This window comes from Stomoxys calcitrans, chromosome 3 (assembly GCF_963082655.1).
Source record: "Stomoxys calcitrans chromosome 3, idStoCalc2.1, whole genome shotgun sequence".
Lineage (NCBI taxonomy): Eukaryota > Metazoa > Arthropoda > Insecta > Diptera > Muscidae > Stomoxys > Stomoxys calcitrans.
Genome location: NC_081554.1, coordinates 114,331,976 through 114,348,340, shown reverse-complemented (window position 1 = coordinate 114,348,340; position 16,365 = coordinate 114,331,976). Strand labels below are relative to the sequence as shown.

The window sequence follows — 16,365 nt, the reverse complement described above, 5'->3', positions numbered from 1 at the left end:
TGAAAACACCTAAGATTTATAGGTCTGTAGGCCTTTGGTGTCATAAATCTTGCCTTGCCGGGCTTGAGTAGAAATACCACCCTTGCCTCCTGCCAGGCTCTCGGAGTATATGCAAGTCCCAGGCACGCTGTGGCCAAGTCCAAGGTCCGGGTGACTTAAATGGTTTGACGCTCCTCAATGATTCCTTCACCATTAATTCCCTTATTATAAACCTTCGATCAACATCATTATTCCAAGATTCCGTGAGTCCCTTCGAATCCTCTGGAAAATGGGTTTTTATCAGAAGCCTCAACATGTCCTCCGACGTCTCTGCTCTCACTCCCATGTCGTCTATTAAAGTTTCAGTTTGGACATGGGTTTTTGAGATAAACTCTTGTATCAGAGCGGCGTCATTAACGCTATCGACCTGCTCGCAGAAAAGCTTCCAGGAGGCACGTTTTGCCGCTCTGGTTATCTTATTGCATTTCTTGAGCAGTATGTAATACACATCCCAATAAACTTCCGCTTTTTAGCGGCGTGCTTTGTTAAAAAGTCTGCGGACCTCTTTCCTAATGTTGCGAATCTCCCTTGACATCCAGGGTTTTTTGATGTGCAGATTTCCTTTCCCGAAGAGGACAACTATCTTCTAAGGACCCCACCAGTGCAGTCGTAATAGTGTTGACATTTTCGTCAAAGACTTCGTCTGACGACTGGTTGTGCGCCTGAAGCATTACTTTCGACTACAGGTGCCAAGGCATCCACACCTATAGGAAGGGAGAACAACACGGTAGAGTCTGACTGCTCCACCTCAGCTGTTGGGTCTTTGAAGTCCATTTCTAGCCTACTCCAAAAAGGCTTTGAAATTTACCGTAATATGTAGTACGGATATTTTTTCTTTGAGGAGCGAAATAAAAACACGTCCGCTCCACTCTGAGGCTACCATAAAAAAATAGTTAATTTTAAATTATTTGAATTACATCAGCAAGGAGACCAACGCAGAGGTTAGCATGCCTACTCATGAAAACGAATGTCTAGGTTCAAATCCCGGCGTGATATCAGAAAATTTTTCAACGGTGGTTATTCCCATAATATTGCTGGCTACAATTGTGAGGTAATATATTTAAAAAAAATTTTAAAAATCTACTTTTTGAATTCAGGATTTTTTTCAAGAAAATCTTTTTATAATCAAAAGATTTTGCAAATGATGAAATTTAAAGATGTTTATTAAATCCTATTAGGCAGTAGATTTTTTTATATGAAAGCTAATTTTATATTACACTTCGATCCTAATCTTTATGATCCTTTAAATGTGCTTGTCTTTTCAAGTATCTTATAGTCTGCGAATCAACTTCAGTATTTTGATGAAATTTCTTCTTATGCGCTGATTTTAATTTGCTCTCAAACTAGGTTTTTTCAACAGGTTAGTGTTTGTGTCGGTCAATTGGGTTTAAATAAAAGATTAGGATCGCCCTATAAATAGTGTGTTGGCAAGCAGTACAAAATTTTGCTCTGACTTTAATACAAAATGTTCCCACCGATGGGGCAGTTGCTGCATCCAGAGCGATCATAAGTTTCAATTAAAATTTTGAGGTAGTATCTTTACCAATTTCACAGCAACAGAGAATTTTGGCAATTTTTCGATTTTGAAAAAAAGTGGGGTGCCCCACTCCCCACATAAAATAAAATCTTGCCTACGTCGCTGCCCTTCACCCTAGGATAAGGGTGTACTACTTTCGTCATTCCGTTTGTAACTCATCAAAATATTGATCTGAGACCCAACAAAGTATTTATATTCTCGATAGTCTTGCCATTCTACGCCGAGCCATGTCAAAAGCGCGTTAACTTTCGAAGTAGTAAAGCAAGATGCTTGGAATTTAGCACAAATACTTCTTTTTGGTGTAGGTCGGTTAGAATTTTAAATTGACCATGTCGGTCCATGTTTTGCCATTCAAACTGTTTTCGGAGCTTATCTCTAGAGAGCAAAATTACTTCTAGAGAGAAAAATTCTTATTCGATTTGGCCGAAATGCACGTGGTGTTTTGTTATGACTTCTAACAACAATGGCAAATATGGCCCAAATCGGTCCATAAACCTGATTTTACTTAATTTCTCATTACCATTATTAAGGAATTGGGGTAATTCTTTCATATCAATGAGTGCAGTCCGATTGAGGTTTAAGCTCAATGATAAGGGGCCCCCATTTTTATTGCCGATTCCGTAATCTCATATAATAGCTGTCATATAAATAGATCCTCGGACTTGGCTTCTTGAGCCTCTAGAAGGCGCAATTACCACACCAGTTGACTAAAATGTTGCACGTAATGTTTTACTATTATTTCCAAGAACCACTCTAAGTATGATCCAAATCGGTCTATAACATGACATAGCACCCAATTTGCATGAAATTGGTATTTTTGATGTAGCCGTTATATAATTGAAAAAAGTCATGCGATTTATGGTGTATGGTATATAAGATTCGGCCAAGCCGAACTTAACGCGATTTAACTTGTTTCTTATTGTTATTTTAGAAGTTTCAAAATGAAAGTTGCATTTAATAACTTCTCACATTTTTCGTTCATATTTTTTGTTTGGAGTTTGACAGTTGCCTCCGAAAACAGGAGCAGAGTTCTGGCCCTTACTGTGAAATTACTGTATTTTACGCTTTGTTCGTCTTTTCACCGGAACAACTGTCAAACTCCATAAAAAATTTGGCGATGAAAAAATAAACGCTTTTTTGAGTTTAGTGCTCAAAGGGTTACTGGTCCAGTGGTTGTGGCTCTGGACCAGTAACCCTCCTCCCGGAAAACTATAAGAATCACTCTGAAAAACAAAGAAATGGAGAAAACGGACACCCCCTAACGTTGAACACACACACACACACACGAAAAAAGGACCATGATTTGGGGATCTGTACCTGGAATGTCCGCACTCTCTATAGAGAAGGTGCAGTATACGTGCCGGCGGATGTATTGAAGAAGTACGAGGCAGATTTGTCCGTCTTACAGGAAGTGCGATGGACCGGGAATGGCATCACAAAAACTCCAAACGGTGACGAATTATACTGTAGCTGCCATAACACGAGGCATGAATTTGGCTGTGAATTTGTGGTTAGTCGGAGTCTGAAACACCTTGTCTCAAGCTTTATTCCGGTGGATGAGAGGCTAGCCACAATCGCATAAAAAACCAAATTCTTCAATATCAGCCTTATTTACGGAAGAGAGGGATATTTTCTACGAGCGCCTAGAGAGACAATATGACCGCTGTCCGGCCCATGATATTAAAATCGTTCTGGGAGATTTTAATGCCAAGATAGGGAAGGAAGACATTTGGTCCAACAGTCGGAGAGTTAGCCTCCACGAGATAACGTCCGTTAATGGGTTGAGGCTAATAGACTTCGCCGCGGCAAGAAACATAGTTAGCAGCACAAGATTTCAACATAAAAATATTCACATAGCCACATGGCTGTCAACTGATCAAAACACGAGGAACCAAATTGATCACGTTGTGATAGTTGAAAGGCTTTCATCTAGCTTGTTAGATGTACGATCGATCCTCGGAGCGAATATAGATTCGGATCATTACCTTGTTGCAGCAAAGGTTCGCACCCGTTTGCCCATGACGAGGAAAGTACGATCTGACACTGCACGGAAGCTAGACATTGAAAAGCTGCAAACACAACCCGATGATTGGAACCTCCGCATACTATATCCCGTACACAAGAAAGGAGACAAGACGGAATGTAACAACTACAGAGGAATAAGTCTCCTCCCCATTGCATACAAGATACTCTCGTACTGTGTGAAAGATTAAAACCTAAAGTCAATGAGATAATTGGGCCCTATCAATGCGGTTTGGTAAATCTATCCTAGACCAGATATTCACACTGCGCTAAATGCTGGCAAAGACCCGAGAAGGACAGATCAACACCTACAATCTCTTTGTTGACTACAAAGCGGCTTTCGATAGCCCTATACGTTCAAAGGTATTTCAAGCCTAGTCTGAGTATGGTATTCGTGCAAAATTAATTAGACCCTGCAGGATGACACTTGCTGATACACGTCCCTCAATGGGAATAGGAATAAATCACTCGGAACTATTCAATATTAAACGAGGTTTCAGGTAAGGAGACATCCTATCGCGTGATCTCTTTAGTATCCTGTATACGAGATGCAGATGCGAATAGGTATGGCACACTACTCACAAGACAACAAATGCTACTCGCCTATGCCGGCGACACCGATATCAAAGTTCGGTCACCGGAAGAAGAAACTGCAGCCTTTGAAAGAATCGAAAGAAATCAGTAAAAATGTGTAATGGTTAAAAGAACGTTTTTATCAGAACTGCAGAATTTATACCGATGACCATAGCCGTTAGCACGTGCAGGCTTGTGGGGTCTTGCTCGCCGGAGGTGATGGGGTCTTGCTAAGCCTCAATATGCTACCAAACAAAAGAAATCACGTGCAAAAATCTGAATAATAATGCATCATTCCCGGAGAATGAAACTGGTTGTCTTTATTGAAGGTTAGAGACATAGATGTTAAATCCCCTGGCTCTTATCTCAACCTGTGTATGAAAGAATCCACTTAATATTTTCTCATACCCCTTAAATATCACTAGGCTTGGTTACATTGGGTTACATACTCAAAAAGTTTATTTCCAATTCATTTTAAATTATCATAAGCAAAACTCAAGTAAATATACTTATAAACATCTTATCAAAGTTAAAACAAGTAAAAGCGTGCCAAGTTCGGGTTGGACGAATCTTATATACCCTCCACCATAGATCGCATTTGTCGAGTTCTTGTCCCGATATCTCCTTTTAGGCAAACAAAGGATAAAATATAATTTAATTGATTGATAATTGATTTTATATTGGAGCTATATCAAGTTATAGTCCGATTCGAATCATAATTGAATTGAATATTGGAGACCATAGTAGAAGTCATTGCGTAAAATTTCAGCCAATTCGAGTAAGAATTGCGCCCTTTAGGGGCTAAGAAGTAAAATAGAGAGTTGGTTTATATGGGAGCTGTATCAGGCTATAGACCGATTCGGACCATATTTGACAAGTATGTTGAAGGTCATGGGATAAGCCGTTGTACAAAATTTCAGCTGAATCGGATAATAATTACGCCCTCTGGAGGCTCAAGAAGTCAAGATCCCAGATCGGGTTATATGACAGCTATATCAGGTTGTGGATCGATTTGAACCATCTTTGATACAGTTGTTATAAGTAATAACAAAACACCTCATGTAAAATTTCAGCCAAATCGGATAAGAATTACGCCTCTCTAGTGCCTCAAGAAGTCAGGTTTCAAGATCGGTTTATATGGCAGCTATATCAGGTTATGGGCCGATTTAAAGCATACTTAGCACAGTTGTTGGAAGTCATATCGAAACACGTTGTACAAAATTTCAGCCAAATCGGGTAGGAATTGCGCTCTCTAGACGCTCAAGAAGTCAAGACCCCAGATAGGTTTATATGACAGCTATATCTGGTTATGGACCGATTTCAACCATACTCATCACAGTTATTGGAAGTCATAATAAAACACCTCATGCAAAGAATACGAATTGTGTACCGGATAAGAATTGTGCCCTCTAATGGCTCAAGAAGTCAAGATCCAAGATCGGTTTAGATGGCAGCTATATACTGACCTACACTAATAAGAAGTATTTGTGCCAAATTTCAAGCGGTTAGCTCTACTTTTTTGAAAGTAAGCGTGCTTTCGACAGACAGACGGACGGACATGGCTACATCGACTTAAAATGTCATAACGATCAATAATATATACTTTATGGTGTCTTAGACGCATATTTCGAGGAGTTACAAACAGAATGACGAAATTAGTATACCCCCATCCTATGGTGGAGGGTATAAAAATAAAAATATACCAAAATTTACAATTTATAAACACGTACACATTCCTCCGCATATATGCACACCAGGCCTGTTGTCAAGACGTAGAAGATGCCCCTAAATGAAATTTATAAGAAACTAGCTGACCCGGGCCCGCTCCGCGGCGCCTTCTTTTACTTTATGTGGAACAAAATTTTCCTTGGAATATTTATTTTCGACAATTAAAGAGCTTTTAGTGAAATACCATGCTACGAAAATAGTATATCGCTTGACTAACAGTTTAACAATATAATTGTCATTATCTAAATCCCATATGATCTTCATTGGTCTACGAATTTAAGTTTGGATGTAAGGTGCACTCTATTCTTAAAATACTTTATTTCAGCCCGATATTCTCATGATATTTGATTAAGGGGTGTTTTCGGGGGTGAGGTGGTCCTCCAGGCACTTGGCCCTGAAAAAATATCAGCACCGTGCTCTTCTTTCAAATACTTTTATTTAAACCCCATATTGCCATTGGCTTAAGGGAGTTTACACGATAAGGCGTTCCCCAAACACATGGCCCAAAAATAGGTTAACAAATTCGTTTTCTAATCTCAAATACCTTTCATTTGAGCCACATATTGGCATGGTCGAAATTTTTTTTCCTTTGGGGGTGTTTTGGGAATGGGGTGATGCCCTAAATACATGGTCCTACATTTGGATATCAAATTCGTATTCTACTCCCAAATACCTTTATTTGAGAATCATATTGCGATGGTCAGTAAAAAATTGCTGTTTTTGGGGTATTTTGGGAAAATTGGTTCCGGAAGTGGGTATCTATTCTTGCTTTACCTCCAAATTCCTTTCATTTAAGCCCCATATTGACATGATCGGTAAATATGCCCGATTTAGGGGTGTTTTGGGGAGTGGGGTTGTCCCCCAATCACTAAGCCCTGAAAATATATCAGCAACGTGCTCTATTCTCATGAACCCCATAGTGCCTTTGGCCTCAAAATTGGTATCAAATTCGTTTTCTAATCTCATTTAAACTCCTTATTGCAAAAGTCAGCAAATATATCCGGTTTGGGGTATTGGCCCTAAAAACTATAAAACTCTCTTTAAGACCCAAATTGTCTTGGTGCGTAAATACGTCCTATGTGGGAGTTGTTATGGTGGGACGTCCCCTAGACAGTTGGTTCCTAATGTTTATATCAGATACGTGGTCTACTCCCAAATACCTTTAATTTGGCCCCATTACTTTTTATTTAAGCCTCATATTGCCATGATCAGTAAATAAGTCCAGTTTTGGTGGTGTTTCGGGAATGCGTGGACCCCCAGAAACGTAGTCCCACATTTGGATATTAAATTCGTATTCTACTCGCAAATACCTTTCATTTGAGTCCCATATTGCCATGGTTGGTAAACATGTCCGAATTAGGGGCGTTTTGGGTTTGGGGACCACACTTGGGCCGACAATTGGTTATCAGATACGTTTTCTTATCCTAAATACCTTTCATTTGAGTCCCATATTGTTGTGATTGGTCTAAATATATGTTTGGTAGGTTTTAGGGTGGTACCCTATTCGAAATTTGGATACCAAATTTTTATTTTTAGGGTACTATTTATATGAGAGCATACAAAATTTCGCTTAAATCGCACCACCCATCTCCGAGATCTGGCGTTTCTGAAAATTAGGATAAGGTGGAGGGTCCGCCACCCCTTCAGATATCAAAAAATGTAGTACCCTATTTTCACCACGGGAGCATTATGCACCATCTGTGAAAATTTTAAGAAAATCGGTTCAGCCGATTCTGAGTCAATAAGGAACACACAAACAAACAAACAAACCTACAAACAAACACAAATTGATTTTTATATATAAGATTTGGTATATTCCTATATAGTTATTTAAATTTAATATAGCCTTACTACTAAATTTCGAATTGATATTATTTTCAAATTATATTACGCACAGAAAAATTCAATTTTATAAGACAAACGAATTAGAAAATTTGTAATTCTTTAATTCATTGAGCACCTTTTTAATTCTTTTAGAGGGGTATCCAAATATTCCATTTGGTGACACTTAAAATAATATTCACAAAACCATTACCATCTGAGCAAGTGTTTTATGTCAGGTCAACCGCTACAAATGGTTCTGGCAATAAAACGCCCTGCATTACCGATCAGATAAAGAAAATTGTGAAAGTTGGGAATCATAACTTTGAGATAGTCAGCAACTTTATGTAACTCGGCAACGCCGTTTTGATTTAAAGCGTAGAATAATACTGGAAACAGATGCTACTTTGGATTAAGTAAGCTGTTTAAGGTCACCTCTCGATAGACGAAGATTACACTATACGAGACACTGATACTACCCGTGTTGTTATATGGTTCTGTGGCATGGGTACTTGTGAAAGCAGACGAGGCAGTGCTTGGAGTGATTGAGAGAAAGATTCTTCGTAAATTATATGGACCAGTTTGCGTCAATGGAGAATATAGGCGACGTATAAACCATGAGCTGTATGACAATGATAGCATAGTTACATGTATCAAAATACAACGGCTGCGTTGGCTAGGTCATGTTGGCAGAATGGATGAAGAAGCTCCAGAAAAGATGACTTTTGAACGTAAACTCGATGATACACGTCCGATGGAAAGATCAAGTGGTGGTAGTCACCTCGAAACTTGGTGTCATAAATGGTGATTATAAAACGAGCGGAGAAGATCGAGGAGCTTGGAATGCTATTCTACGTTCGGCAAGTGGAACAAATGTTCTGTCATAGCCAATTAAAGTAAGTATAGCTCAAAGATAACACTTAAAAACAATTAATCTTAGTGCAATATGATGGCAAGATTGTGATGGTACACAAATTATCTTACAATTATGTTAAAAAAAAAAAGATATTTTGCTTGATTATTCCGCAATCAGAAGAAAGCGCCCTGCTTAAGGGTCATGCCTAATTTTTGTTGGGAACATAGATAAAACAAACATTTTTAAAGCTTTTTAGTTGTTTGTGACATATATACTAATTTGCTGTTAACTTACTTTTTTAATTTGCTGATCATATCATCAATGAACTGCTTGCTTCTTTGTATTAACCGATCTTTTCGTTTATCGATTCGCTGCGTGTGAACGTCTTTCATCCCATAAACAAGGTTGCTTATGGCTTTTCGGTCTTCCATGCATATACGCAGGGGTTCGGGCACACCATCAAAGTCCTGCATGGCCAATTTGTTGGCTATAAAACGAGAAACGATTTCATATAAATTCTCTGAGAACTGGACAGCTATATCGCGCAATTGGCTAAAGAAAGTCCGAACTTGTTCCATAAATTTCTCTATCATTTCTTGCATTTTGCGTTCAAAATTGATGGTGGTGTTCTGCAACATAATAAAAAATCTATTATTAATGGTTTATTTAGGTTTACTAAAACATAAAAGGTTGAAGTGAGCACAAAATATTCTGCAAATACCTCGGTGGCTTCGTGTAAATGCAATTCTTGACTCATTAACTGCTGCCAGACGCTGTTAACCATATCATCAAACTGCATGCTTATATTTTCTAACTTGTCAACATACTGAGCGGCTTCTTTATCGTCTATGGTATCAACTTGTATAGAACTTTTTTCGAGATATTTGTGACATGCAATGGCCTCATCGAACAACATATTTTTTTGTATCATGAAGTCTTCCAGAATTTTGTGACCAGTCTGCTGCACTTGTAGATGCCCTTGGCTGATACTGCGCTGAAATAGTTCAATTTCTCGTTGTCTTTCCTCGTATTTTTTCAGCCCCAACTTATATATTTCTTGCGTTAGTTCGAAAATATCGTTGTCGTATTCTTCCGCCAGGTTATTTGCCGCCTCGCCCACCAGCATCAAAATGCGCCCATCTTCATCGTCAATCCACAATGACTCGAATAATTGGTGTTCGTTCAGATGTTCAACAAAACTTAAAGACAATTGCTCGGCATCTTGCTCTTCCTTCAGTTTTTGGGAACGGACTTGAAGCTCCATCTCTTCGTTTGTTTCTATTTCACGAAGTTCGCGACTGAACATGTTTTTATTATATGTACGAGTTTATGCAGTAATTAGATAGTTCGAGTCTAGATCGAAAGAAGAAAATGTACAGTACTTACCTAAAACGTGAACGGGCCTTCTTGCGTTGATCCTCATTTATGGCCACATATTCGTAATATTTTAATTTCGGTAAAATGGCAGCAACATAATCAGAAAGAGAGAAATCAGCTTCGTTTCCAACAGGATTTCCTTCCAAGTTAAGAATTTTTAAATTCGGGAGAAAGCGAAAACGTTCTATCTGCAACAATATACGGAATAGAGAGTAATTTACAAAACAGCTGTTTCAATTTCCAACGTACGTTATATACCTTTACCTTGTCCTGAAGCTAAAAAATCGCGACATTTTATGTCGATCTAGCCATGTCCGTCCGTCCGTCTGTCTGTCAAAAGCACGCTAACTTCCGAAGGAATAAAGCTAGCCACTTGAAATTTTGCACAAATACTTCTTATTAGCTTATATCGGTTGGTATTGTAAATGGGCCATATCGGTCCATGTTTTGGTATAGCTGCCATATAAACCGATCTTGGGTCTTGACTTCTTAAGCCTCTAGAGTGCGCAATTCTAATCCGATTGGAATGAAATTTTGCACGACGTGCTTTGTTATGATATCCAGCAACTGTGATAAGTATGGTTCGAATCGGTCCATAACCTGATATAACTGCCATATAAACCGATCTTGGGTCTTGACTTCTTGAGCCTCTAGAGTGCGCAATTCTTATTCGATTGGAATGAAATTTTGCACAACGTGTTTTGTTATGATATCTAAAAACTGTGTCAAGTATGGTTCAAATCGATCCATAACCTGATATAGCTGTCATATAAACCGATCTTGCGTCTTGACTTGTTGAGCCTCTAGAGTGCGCAATTCTTATCCGATTTGAATGAAATTTTGCACGAAGTAGTTTGTTATGATACCCAACAACTACGCCAAGTATGGTTCAAATTGGTTCATAACCTGATATAGCTGTCATATAAACAGAACTGGGGACTTAACTGGGGACTTGAGCTTCCAGAGGGCACAATTCCTATCCGATTTGGCTGAAATTTAGCATGACGTATTTTATTCTTACTTTCAACAACTGTGTCAATTACACAATTATTATCCGATTTGCCTGAAATTTTCTACGATGGATCCTCTCATGACCATCAGCATACGTGTTTATTATGGTCTGAATCGGTCTATAGCCCGATACAGCTCCCATATAAATCGATCTCTCTATTTTACTTATTGAGCCCCCATAGGGCGCAATTCTTATTCGAATTGGCTGACATTTTACACAGGTCTCCAACATAAAATATAATTGTGGTCCAAACCGGACCATATCTTGATTTCGCTCTAATAGCAGAGCAAATCTTTTCTTGTATCCTTTTTTGCCTAAGAAAAGATGCCGGGAAAAGAACTCGACAAATGCGATCCATGGTGGAGGGTATATAAAATTCGGCCCGGCCGAACTTAGCACGCTTTTAGTTGTTTTAATTACGAACACTAAAACTTTTAACGGAATTATAGGTCGTAAATTTTGTTAGCAATCAAAATCATGGATCGAAATGAAGTTCGAATCACAAATGCCATCGTAATAAGAAGCCAATTTCGGTCAAAATTTCAATAATAAGAATAAAAAGTCGAAACCAGTGGAGATATTGTATACATTGAGTGGACTTTTTTGTAGGGATTTTTGAGCATTAATCAGCATTTTGGAAATCGAACCACAAATTAAGAATTGGCAGCCCGAAAAATGTTTCGAAATGCTGAAGTGACCAACTTTAGGACCCTCCTAAAAGGCACCGGACCACCTAGGGCACATGATTTCAATAACCCTCAGCTCTAACCATTTCAAAGAGTTATCTCTATCCGTTTGCAAATGGCATATTTTTACTAGTTTTTACGAATCTATCCCCTGTGCGTCCTAAAGATCCGGTGCACCGTCTCATTAGACCCCGACTCTTATCTTTCGAGATGCAAAAAAAAAAAATATCTGCTCCATCCAGGACGATAACTTGCACAGGGGTACTTGTTGTCTTCTACTAGACCAATTCTGTCAAATCTCTGAAAGGTTTTCCTCCATGGGTTCAAGATGTCTATCATGTTAAGTGCGGATATTGAGAAGCGCAGAGCAGTGCACAATTCAATATTTCAGCGAAATTGAATAATAAATTACGTTTTTATGGATTAAAGAACCTAAATCCGGAGATCAGTCTATATAGCAGCTATATCTATATGTCCGTATCTTTATTTTTAAATATTTTAGTGTTATTACAACTATCGTTCAGCCGGAAGAGCAGTTATCGCTCAATCGCCTCAGATTTAAACAATGATCAGTAATATATAAAAGTTGTTGGGTCGGAAATTTAAACCCTGACCATGCCCATCTTTATGAAGCCGTTTTGGTGGCCTGATTGCTGAACGTTGTTCTTATTCAAAAGCTTTGTGAGTATGAATATGTGGTTCGTGGACTCAGAATTCCTTGGTTTAAACTATTTATCGGTACTGAGACCACTGTGGGGCGGAGGTAAGCATGTCCTCCTATGACGCTGAACGCCTGGGTTCGAATCCAGACGAGATCATCAGAAAACATTTTCAGCGTTTTATGAAATTCAGGATGGACTGGAAATGGATTTTGATTTGAAAAGGGCAATAGTGACGATGATTTTGCATTGTCAGGCGAGGAGAATAATGAAAGTGATGGAGACGACATTGAGCCAACTGAGCAAATCCTGAAAAGAAATAATTAGGTTAGCATGTCCGCCTATGACGCTGAACGCCTGGGTTCGAATTCTGGCGAGAACATCCCCTCCTAATGCTGGCGACGTTTGTGAGGTACTGTACCACTTGGTATGGCAGCCATGTACAAAGTTCTCCACAAAGAGGTGTTGCACTGTGGCATACCGTTCGGACTGTCTATCACTAAGCTTTAACTTGAATCGGACATAACTTGTTGATATGTGAGAAGTTTGCTCCTGTTCCTTAATGGTATGTTCATGAACAAATTTGCATTGCATTGTAATATAGTTGATGTTTCGTCTACATTTCACATGTTCCTGGGCCGGTTGAGAATATTATTTTGAATATGACGAATTTATATGGTGTGGGAAAGTTCAAAGACGAATGAGAAAACATTTATTTGGGCAATCTGCATGCATACTTTGGATAGTTGCTGCTTTTTGGTGTGTGTCGGTCATGCGGTGAATGTGCCACTAAACTGTGAAATAAAGAAACTGTCCTAGCAATATTTAGAGGAAGAATGTCTTTGTGAATGTTCAAGCGTATCCATGGTTGGATTTGATTTAATGACCGCGAACAACGTACGGTCAATCCTGCATCTTCTGTTCGTGACAAATTGGCACCGTTACAAAATGTGTACGACGAATGGACTCATAATTTGAAAGTATTAGGCACAGCAGGAAAAATATTACCGTAGATGAACAGTTAGTTTTGTATTGTGGGCGATGTCCGTTTCCATCCTTCTGCCAAAATATGGCATCAGATTTTGAGTGCTTTGCGACTCAAAAAGCTAGTACACACAGAAAACAGATTCATTGCCTCAACCAATTTTGTTGCCAACCGAATGGTGATGGTTCCACTTACTACAAAGGTTCATAAACAGTTCGGTAGCGACAACCAATGTTGAAATTGAGGTTATTGCCCTATATTTGTTATTGGTGCCAAATAGTACTGTATGGAAAAATTAAAAGAGCAGACTTTTGTCATATTTTGGCATGGACCACGCCAACATGATGAAATAGCTGCACCACGGTCAATAACCCACAGCTGAACTATGCAGGCTTAGCCAATAAACTCCGTAAGCTCCTCATAAATATGATATGCGCAAATTTAAATACAAATTTTTATGTAGTATAATTATTTTAGTCTATACTGGACACTTACTTTTGCACTAATAAATTATACCATACTTAACACAAAGAAGAAAGCTTTTTCCGAATGTAAATGACAATAACACATTCGATGAAGATTTCATAGTAGCCAGCCTTCAAATAAACAAGTCTCATTACTGACTGGGATCTCTATACATGGCACACGATTCAGAGATGACGCCTTCAAACCTTAAGTCCCTGGTTGAAGCCGTTTTTCTGGGGAAGAAGAGCCTCATTGTTGGAAGTGATGCTAATGAAGATCATCAGATATGTGGTAGTTCGGATGTCAACGAAAGGGGTGAGCTGTAATAAATGGGATAAACCGACCTTTATTACCAGGAACAGACAGAAGGTACTCGATATTACCTTTGTATCGGAAGAATATGCGACTAGGAAGTGTTGGATGACCACAGCTTCTCTGATCATCGTTATATTAGTTTCAGCCTTGGAGAAAATACTGAAGTAGTGGTCCCTCGGCTAAACAGAAGAAAGTTGGATTGAGATAAATTTCGGCACAAATTCTGCACGTCTATCCCTTCTAAACTAAAAAAAGGAAGTGGAAACTACGGAGGATATAGACATAGTGGTGTAGCGGATCACGAAGGCCCTGAATGACTAGGTTGTGTCAGCATGTCCTAGTGCCAAGCCAAGGGGCAAACAGCAACCGCACCACACAATTGGGACATATATAAGGCTGGGCTAAGAAAAAATAAGGGCGAGCTTAGAAAGGCTCAGAACAAAGAATTCTGCAGCTCCGTGGAGGATACATCTGTGGCCTCTAGGCTAAGGAAGATTCTGTCCTAGAGGCTAAGGAAGATTTAGAAGTCAGAGCATGTATGGATAATGTCTAATGAGGGAACACTATGCATTCGTCGGAGGTTATTAGGAAAATTATGTCTGAGCCGAAAATCCTTTGAGCTATAAGAAGCCTTTAAGTCGCCAGGCCCTGATGTTGTATCACCGGTTGAATTGCAAGCTGTGTCTGATAGGATGGTTCCCTGGCTTAGGTAGATATACTCTGCTTGTATCAGAATATCATATATACCTGTGGGATGGAGGGACACGAAGGTCATTTTCATTTTGAAAGCAGGAAAACCCTACCACACGAAGGTGAAAGATTTTCGTTCTATTAGTCTTTCATCCTTTATGCTGAAGACTTTTGAGAGATTGTTAGAAACATATCATAGGGCGAAGATCCCTGGAGATCGCCTGACGCGGCAGCAGCATGCATATAGTAAAGGCAAATCCACTAAATCAGCCTTCACGACCTAGTCGGCTACATAGAGGGTACTATCACTGTCAAAGAATATGCAATGGTAGCATTTATTGACATTGAGGGTGCTTTCAATAATGTAAAACCGACGTCAATCATGAGGGAGTTGGAGTTTCTAGGCATCAACTCTACCGTAAGAATGTTTATTAATAACTTACTTACTAGAAGATGCATAACGGCAGGCTTGGAATTTGTGGATCAAAAAAGATGGGTCAGCAGAGGAACACCTCAAGGAGGTGTACTGTCTCCTACTTTGGAATATAGCCATTAACAATATACTATTGTCTCTAGAAGAAAAAGGCTTTAAAGTGGTCGCGTATGCTGAAGATGTGGCAATTGTTGTTAGGGGAAAGTTTCCCAGCACTCTAAGAGATATATTTCAGGTAGCTCTACGTGCAATAGCAAAATGGGCTACGGAAAGTGGTCTGGGTATAAATCCGTGCAAGACAGAAGTAGTTCTTTTCAGCAGTAGATACAAGTTGCGTACAGTGGAAACTATCTTCCTGGTGGAGAGAATGTTCCATTTACAGAAAGCGCAAAATACCTGGATGTTTTGCTGGACAGGAAATTGAACTTCAAATCCACCATTTTGGAAAGGGCAAGAAAGGCCACTCTTGCCCTATACACCTGCAAAAGGGCCATTGGTAAAAGTTGGGGATTGTAACCGCGTGTTATGCATGGGGTATATACTACAGTTGTCAGACCTATTATGCTATATGGTGTTGTGGTCTGGTGGACGGCGCTTCAAAAATCCACCTACTGCTCAATACTTAACTGGATCCAAAGGATGACTTGTTTGTACATCACAGCCGCACTGAGGTCGACACCATCTGATGCAGTGAATTTAATGCTACATCTTATGCCTCTGTGAGGTTAAGGGAGCTTTCTCATTGGTCATGTGGCGTCTACGGACATTGTGTTATCCTTGATACAATATCCGATGTTCCAGGCAGTGCGGATTACACCCTCCCTGAGCTGCTTTTTGATAAAAACTACTGTATCACTATTCCTGATAGAGCCGCTTGGGACTACGATATCCCTGGTAACAGAAGTTACATAGACTTCTATACGGATGGTTCCAAATTAAACGACCAGGTGGGCTTTGGGGTGTACTCTTAAGATCTAGAACTGGTCATATCGAAAAGGTTACCCGACCACTGCAGTGTGTATCAAGCAGAGGTCCTTGCAATTAATACGGTGGTGGAATGGCTAAGATATAATGTCATTATGACGATTGGCATAAATATCTTCTCAGACAGCCAAGCAGCCATTAAAACCCTGGAGAACGTATTTCTGAACACAAAAACCGCCCTAG

General features: G+C 39.4%; 1 protein-coding gene across 3 annotated transcripts in view; it reads right to left on the bottom strand.

The window, feature by feature from the left end:
* The window catches only part of LOC106081150 (dynein regulatory complex subunit 3), a 73,935-nt gene that overhangs the window by 16,909 nt on the left and 40,661 nt on the right, over window positions 1-16,365 (bottom strand). For all 3 annotated transcript variants that reach the window (XM_013242932.2, XM_013242930.2, XM_013242931.2), the window contains exons 4-6: window positions 9,963-10,141; window positions 9,298-9,874; window positions 8,871-9,205 (exon numbers count right to left, since the gene is read on the bottom strand). In XM_013242932.2, the coding sequence (XP_013098386.2) occupies window positions 8,871-9,205; window positions 9,298-9,874; window positions 9,963-10,141 (1,091 nt within the window). The remainder of the gene's footprint in view (window positions 1-8,870; window positions 9,206-9,297; window positions 9,875-9,962; window positions 10,142-16,365) is intronic.